Source organism: Melozone crissalis, unplaced genomic scaffold (assembly GCF_028551555.1).
Source record: "Melozone crissalis strain CALT ecotype California unplaced genomic scaffold, PUWL_Pcris_2 ptg000017l_1, whole genome shotgun sequence".
Lineage (NCBI taxonomy): Eukaryota > Metazoa > Chordata > Aves > Passeriformes > Passerellidae > Melozone > Melozone crissalis.
Genome location: NW_026535795.1, coordinates 7,580,627 through 7,588,018, shown reverse-complemented (window position 1 = coordinate 7,588,018; position 7,392 = coordinate 7,580,627). Strand labels below are relative to the sequence as shown.

Genomic DNA, 7,392 nt, shown 5'->3' with positions numbered 1-7,392 from the left:
CGCACCTTGAATCTAGGAAACAGAAACTTTCCCAGCTGGTCTGGGAGGTAGAGGGGGAAAAAAAGGAAGTTGGAAGCTATTTCCATCCAGACAACCAGGAAATATCTCTTAACTCCCCATCATTAGTGGTACTTAGCTGCTTATCTCCTTGTTTATAAACCACTGCTGGGATAGTCTCACAATGAAAGCACTATGAAATTTCCTATAGTCTCATTTGCAGTTGCAAGTGTCAGTAATAAACCAGAACACCTGTGGACTGTCGAGGTTTTACCTTCCACAAAGGTTTTTACACACTGTCCTCTGGCCTGACAGACAGGGAACGCCTTCCCTGATAAAATGGATCAGACACGTTCACACTGATAGTGGAATCCTGGAGAGCTCCTGCTCCTGCTCAAGGGAAGCTGTGAAATAACAATTTTAGGCAAGAGAGTCCTTCAGGATGGAATCAGTTCCATTGTCCTCTGTGTGAATAAATCAAGTTTCAATATTCTTGGACCAAGGCCTTCCTACTCAGATTGAACAGAAACAAGACTGTGTAAAGGGCATGAGAAGGCAATTCCTCTGCCTTCCTACAACACATCTTTGAGTCAAGGAGACCTCCTGCATATGGATTATGTCGAGAATCGAGCTGAAATGTCTCTGGAATCTCGACCCATGGACATCTGGGCATTTCTCATCCCAGGGCTGCTGCTTCCTTGCCCAACATCTGTCCATTCCATGGAGCCCAGTCCTGGGATGTGGATTGCTCGTCCCTGGGCCACCCATCATCCCAAGTCAGGCAGAGAGCAGTGCTGGGAATAGCAGTCAGAGAGGGAAAAGCACGCCGAAGTTTCAGTTCCCAAGTGGAATTTTTGGAGGAAAAAACCGAAAAAAAGACAAAAGCAAAAATTAAAGCAAAACAAAACAAAACAAAACAAAACATTATTCACCTTATAAACCATGGTTTTAAGCTCTCTCTTTTTTTTTTTTTTTTAAGGTTTCTATACAATAAAAAAATCGCGCAGTACTCAGCTGCCAGCCAGCTCTCCAGCCCCCGGCTCCACCGACCCCCGGTCCCGCTGCGGGGGCCACGATACCTTGAGCGCGGTGCGGAAAGTGCGGCCGCCAATGCTCAGGCTGAGGCGGCGGCGGGGCCGGGCCGGGGCTGGAGCCGGGGCCGGGCGGGCGGAGCCGCCGCCGCCGCCGCCATGGGGCTGCTCAACTTCACCCGGGAGCCGGTGCCGGAGGCGGTCAGCGCCGACATGCACAACCTCAACCAGCTCAGCGCCCAGGTGCGCCGGAACCGGGACGGGGACGGGCGGGGGGCGGCGGGGGCAGACCCGGACATGGAACCGGCGGGGCGGCACCGGGAGCTGCACCCGGCACCGGGAGCTGCACCCGGCCGGCAGCGCAGCCCCGGAGCGGTCCCGCGTGTGCCGGTCTCATCTCACGGTCTCCAGGCCCACGTGGCCGGGTCCCTGCTGGGCCCGGTGCCCGGGGCAGGGCGGGCAGCGTGCCCGGTGCCCGGTGGCACAGCCCCGGTCCAGCCCGGTGAGCCCCACGCACGCCGGAGCTGTTTGAAGGATGTTTATAGAATCATGGAATCCCAGAATGGTTTCACCGGGAAAGGACTTTAAACACCATCTATTTCCACCCACCTGCCATGGGAAGGGACACTGGGGGAGTTCTGGTGGAGGACTCAGATCATTCCTGGTGGGCACTGGGGTCCTGTCAAGCACTGGGGTTTGTGGTGGGACCACAGAATGTTGTGATCCCACCCCAGATTCCCACCCTGCGCTTCCTGCCTCACGCTGAATGGTCCTGGTCATTGGTACCATCTGCCTCTAAGTCACCCACACTGGGTGTGCAGCTTGGACTGAAGTTAGTGGAAGTGCTGAGGCTTTTCCAGCCCAGCTTGCCAGGACTGAGGATATCAGCCTGGTGACAGCCCAGTGCCTTCTCTGTTACATGTCCGAGGCTGAGGGCAGGGCAGCATCTGCAGCCACAAGCAGCCAATACCGCTTTTGGCCGTACCCAGAAGGTCACAGCCAGCGCTGGTGCTGGTGCCAGCGGCCTCTCCATCCCTGCCTGCCAGCTGCACACCCAAAACACTGAAAGCAGCAACTAGACCCTTAACCAGTTCTCTTCCTTTGCCTAGTTAGTTTGGTTACCCCATGGGGTTTGTGAAACATGAGGCTGGATGTTCACAGCTTTTCCCACTCACAGTTTTTGGATTGCACAAGATAGAACAGCAGCTTCCGATTAGCCACAAATCACAAAAGCCCTGTGCAGTGCCAGCTACCAGCAGCACAGACCCCTTGGGAGGCTCTGAAAAGCATCCTGGGCAAATCCCATCCACAGGCATCACATAATGCCAAGGACAGGGCACCAGCTCAGGTCCAGCTCTGGGACCAATGTCCAGGAGGAGGCAGGTGGAGCTGGGTCAGGGGGGTCAATCATCACCTCATCGTGGTGCTGGTGCGGTGGTGAGGTGCTGATATCCCAGTCTAACACTCTCCTGTTTGTTCACAGCAATTCTCAGCGCTGACTGAATTGCTTTTCCGCTTTCTGACAGAGCCCAAGGAGGTAATGCAGAACTGGAGAGATGTGTGAGTGCAGCTCTGGTCAGAAACAGAGAAAAGATTTTGTCACTGCTCTTTCTCTTGAGCAGGTAGAAAGATTTCTGACGCAGCTCTCAGACTTTGCCACCATGAATAAAATCAGCTTGGGCCCCCTGAAAAACATTGTCAAAAGTATTCTTCTGGTCCCCAACGGTAAGTGATGTATTTGCATATCCTGCCCTGAGGCCAGTCTGTCCCAGCCATTCCCGCAGGGCTTGGTTTGCACAATAAGTGTTAATGGTAGCTAATACAGTGCTTAGCACTTAAGAATCAAAAGTTCCCCTGTTTGGTGGCTCTTTGTATTCTTTATACCCTGCCTGCATGCACATTTCACGGGCTTAAGTAAACTCCCTTAAATATCTGTGCATTAAATGCAGCACAACATCTCGGTTTAAGCAGTACCCGTAAATCCCTTTTGCCAGATCAGGGCAGCGTTGTGTTGGCACCGAGTCTCTGCAGGAACTTCCACCCGAGTGACCCAGTGCTGTAATTCCTCCAAGGCCAAGCGCTGTTGCAGACAAATAAGACAGTGCATAGAGGTTTGGAGTGGGCTGGGAGTGCTGCAGTTCTAGGCCATGTGAAGGAGACAGCTGACCTTGCAGATACAGAGAAACACTCACCGTGTCCAGCTCTTCCTCATTCACAAGCAGTGACGAAGAGGTTCGGGGGGATTCCACTGGAATACCCCAGACTCCAGCACTTTATAGGATTACTGTGATGTTGTGGCTGCCGTTTGACACGATAATGCATCAAACACTCCACGGCATGTTCATCCCATTGATCCCTCCTGTTATTAATAGTCCCTTGCTATTACCCTTCAGCCCTGGGTTCCCTGTAGCTTCCTTCACAGCCCTGATGCCGAGCACAACTGTTTTCAGAATCTGTTTTGAACTTGTCCTACTGCTTCAAGCAACTTTTCCTATACAGGAGTAGCAATGATTTTCTTTCCTGCAACGTCTTGTGGGGATTTAGTGAAGAATTTGCATTTTTTTCCCATCTTGATTCAGGCCTTGGTGCCCCCATCTTGTCATTCCTGTGTGTGTGCACTGGCTTCAATCCCGTTGTAACTTTTCCTCAGCTCTGGGATGCCACGATATCAGGGATCAGGACAGATCACAGCAGATAACTTTGCTTGTGTGCTACACAGCCGGAAAGCCACGTGGGGCTGGCAGTCTCCTTGAATTTATGAGATTCCTGCTCTTGGCTTCAGAGAGCAGAATCCTTGTAAAGGTCCCTGCGCTGCCTGGGCCCCAGAACAAAGGGGGAAGGCGCAGCGGGGGAAAGTGTTATATGCACACGTTCACACCCATCATCCCAAACACAGCAGGTAGGTCAAATTAGCAGCCCGCCAGCCTTAACAGTTCTCCTTTAACAAGCAAAGCGGCTACAGGAGAGAAAGCAGCAGCTTCAAAACATAACCGCTGTCGCTGTTCCCATGGATACCTGCAATGGGATCTCGCCCTCTCCCAGGCACTCCCAGAGCCCGGACTTTTAAAGCACCGGGCATCTGCACAGATACTGGCAGGCACGACTGGGTTTCCAATCTCCGAGGAGCGGTGGTTTGCTTCAAAACACAGCTCAGAAACAGAGGCTCTCCATCGTTGGGTCCTGTCCCTGCCTCTGTTTGACTCAATAAAAATTGGTTTGACTCATTAAAAAGTGATTTCTTTTCTTCTTTGTGGTGTTTATTCAGGTGCCCTGAAGAGGAATTTGTCTTCTGAACAAGTCAGAGCAGATTTCATTGCTCTAGGTAGGTCACATGATTTCCACTAAATAAAAGATAATTAATATTTATCACATATAGTAATCTCATATGGTTTCCCCCCACAGGCCTCAGTGAAGAGAAGGCCAGTTATTTTGCAGAACAGGTATTCATATATTTTTGCTTGTTTCTAAGCTAACAAAACGTCAGTTTTGTGAGAGGGAACTCATAAAACCCAACTGTGCTCCTGAGACACATCAGCACGTTGGGTATTTTCTTCAAAACCAGCTTGGGATTTTGAACTGAAGATCCTCAGAGAACTAATAAGGAGCATTTTTCTGGGGATACCTCTGGTTTGCCAGGGCCTCTCCCCCATCAGTGTCACAGTTCCTGCACTGCTGTGTGGCTTTCATGTGATGTTTTTGTGCTTCCCGTGCTTTGAGCCCTGAGGTCATGCAGTTACATGAACACATGGCTTCTTGCACAGATATTGTTACAGCGAACCAGTGCTAAAACAAAACCAGTCAGTTTCATTTACAGAAGTGACAGGGCCGATGGAAATCCTAGCAGGACTCAAACACCTCTGAAAGCCCTGCTGACCACATTAGTTCTCTCTTTACTCTAGGCTTCTGCCATGCTCTGTCTTCGTTCTGGCTCTTGTTGAAGTTTCAGGTACAAACAGAGACCTCCCTGAATTAATTGCTGGTGTGTCTTTTATTCTTGTAGTGGAAGGTGAATTCCCCCACCCTGACACGCCTGGCTGTGGGTCAGACACTGATGATTAACCAGCTGATAGACATGGAGTGGAAGTTTGGAGGTAATAGAGCTACAACATAAACTGGAGGGGCTGGGAAACCCAGCAGCAGCTCTTGGCTAAATGACATTTTATTTCACTGCTTAACTAACAGATTATCTGCCTTCTCTTCTTTCTGACTCACAGTGACTGCTGGGAGCAGCGAGCTGGAAAAAGTGGGAAGTATCTTCTTACAGGTAAATCTCCCACATCACAGAGTTCAGCTTGTAGGGCAGTGAGGAACAAGCTGCAGCCAGGCATGTGGGAAGCACTGGCAGGGAGGGAGGGAGAGGGAGGCTCTGTGGGTCTCACAGGAACTCTGTGACTGCATCTTCAGTCTCCAAGTGCTGCTGCCAGCAGAGAGCAGACACGCTGCTGTGTGTTTCTCCTCTGAAGACATGAGGTATCACAGGAACATGGCCCATTCTGGAAAGCTGTTCAAAAAGCTCAGTTTTTTCAGCTCCCTTCTTGAGGAGGGAGGGAAAGTGGGATCAAGGACTTCCAGAGATCTTCCCAATGCCCAGGGTATCTGTTCCTACAGTGACACTTCTTGAAAAGCCTGACAAAGATGCGTGTGCTGTGCAGCAGTCAAACTCACAGCAGACTCCTGCTCTGCTGTCCTCTCCTGGTGCTCAGATACAGGCTCCTGAACTAAAATACTTCTGCTTTTTTCCTTTCCCCAAGCTGAAGCTGGTGGTTAAAAAAGGGAGCCAATTGGAAAACGTGTATGTTGGTGAGTTAACAGTTCTGGACAGGAGGGAAGGATGGGAAAGCTGCAGTTTGGGGCTCAGGGTGTTGCTGGGGGAGTCTGGGGGCAGAACCAGGGTGGGGTCACTGCAAAAGCATCACTGTGGTTACTCCTGCCTCAGCCTCTCCAGCTCTGTGGCTGTTCCTGCCCCACAGGCGCTCCAAAACTGTTTGGGAACACTGACTTTTGGGCACCTTCACATCTGGGCCTCAGTAAACACTGAGCAGTCAGAGCAGCAGGGCAGAGGAGGAAAAGAAATGATTCCCAAGCATGGAGTGCTGTTGGGAGATCCCAGCCTGGCCCCCCTGGCAGCCTGGCTAGCATAAGGAACCAGCTGCTGGGAATCACAGTGGCTAATCCTGCCCGGCTTAGGTGAACATGAGTTGCTCCGTGGTAGCACGGTAGCACCAGAACAGCTTTGCCAATATTGGAAATGTAACCTGAAATGTAACCTGAAATCTAAGATTTGATGCCTTTTTTTTTTTTTTTTTTTTTTTTTTTTTTTTTTTTTTTTTTCCTCTGCAGAGTTAACTTTGCCCCAGTTCTACAGTTTTCTGCATGAAATGGAACGGGTCAAAACCAGCCTGGAAAGCTTCAGCTGAAGCTGCACAGAGCTGAGCCGACATCTGTCCGGGATGTTTAATTCCTCCTCCTGGGCCTGCAGATCTGCTCTTTCCCAGCTGACTCTTCACACCCTGATAAGAGAAGACAAGCTGTGCAATGAGCAGTGGTGTCATGGCTCAGCAGGACCCATCAATCCTTTAGAACCTGAAACTTGGGCTAAGTTTCAGCTTTTTCAAAGCACCTACACGTCCACTCATCTTTTTTTTTTTTTTTTACTATACTATTATGAGAAACTGTGGTCAGAAGTAATGTGGATACCTTTACTAAAATAGTAAAGAAATAAACCCATTCCCATCCTGCTCCTGTATAAGAATCTGATTCTGTGAGAAAAAGAAAAACAGAAGCAAAGAATCATTTTGAAACTTGGAAGGATTAAGCAGAGAGGATGACGAAAGCAAGGAGAGCATCTAATGTTGGGAATCACTTAGTGCTGCCTTCAAGCCTTTCTCTTCTCTTGTATTAAGAAACGTTGATTAGCTTCTTCCCAATTGTGCCTCATTATGGGAAAGTATCTCAGTGGAAGGTGATTTTAAATCTTAAACAACCAAACAGCTGCCTCTGTGCATGGGGGTGGGGGAGCATCGCAGGGGGTGACGAGATAAATCTCATTTGGATGTGCTGCTCTTTAATCTGCAGCCTGTGTGACATGGCACAGTCAGACCCAGCCCGTTTGGACATATGTCCAAACCCCATGAAGTGCCATTAGCTCCACTCTTCAGTTGTCTGAGGGCAGGGATGAGCTCTTCATCCTCTTTATCAGGAGGCAGAGGGGTGCTCCAACCCACCTGGGGCAATGTTACAGTCACTGAGGTTCCTCTCGTGCCCAGACTATGGAGCAGTCCTGAGCTGGCTGAAGCCTCTCCCACAGCACATGGATGAAGGAAGCTTCTCTTACAGGGCACATCCCAAAGCATCCCTGTGTCCC

At 50.2% G+C, this 7,392-nt stretch overlaps 1 protein-coding gene across 1 annotated transcript; it reads left to right on the top strand.

Annotated features, from left to right (window-relative positions):
• The first annotated feature begins 1,145 nt into the window (after window positions 1-1,145).
• On the top strand, window positions 1,146-6,766 carry COMMD7 (COMM domain containing 7). Its single transcript, XM_054274715.1, has 9 exons — window positions 1,146-1,271; window positions 2,512-2,565; window positions 2,651-2,753; window positions 4,294-4,350; window positions 4,431-4,468; window positions 5,029-5,119; window positions 5,243-5,292; window positions 5,780-5,828; window positions 6,369-6,766. The coding sequence occupies exons 1-9, from the start codon at window positions 1,188-1,190 to the stop codon at window positions 6,443-6,445; spliced, it is 603 nt and encodes a 200-aa protein (XP_054130690.1). The 5' UTR covers window positions 1,146-1,187; the 3' UTR covers window positions 6,446-6,766.
• The last annotated feature ends 626 nt before the right edge of the window (window positions 6,767-7,392 follow it).

Coding starts and splice junctions, on each gene's coding strand:
- COMMD7 (XM_054274715.1), top strand. CDS start 1,188: ATGGGGCTGCTCAACTTCACCCGGGAGCCGGTGCCGGAGGCGGTCAGC. Junction 4,351..4,430: donor AGCAGATTTCATTGCTCTAG/GTAGGTCACATG, acceptor TTCCCCCCACAG/GCCTCAGTGAAGAGAAGGCC. Junction 5,120..5,242: donor CATGGAGTGGAAGTTTGGAG/GTAATAGAGCTA, acceptor TCTGACTCACAG/TGACTGCTGGGAGCAGCGAG.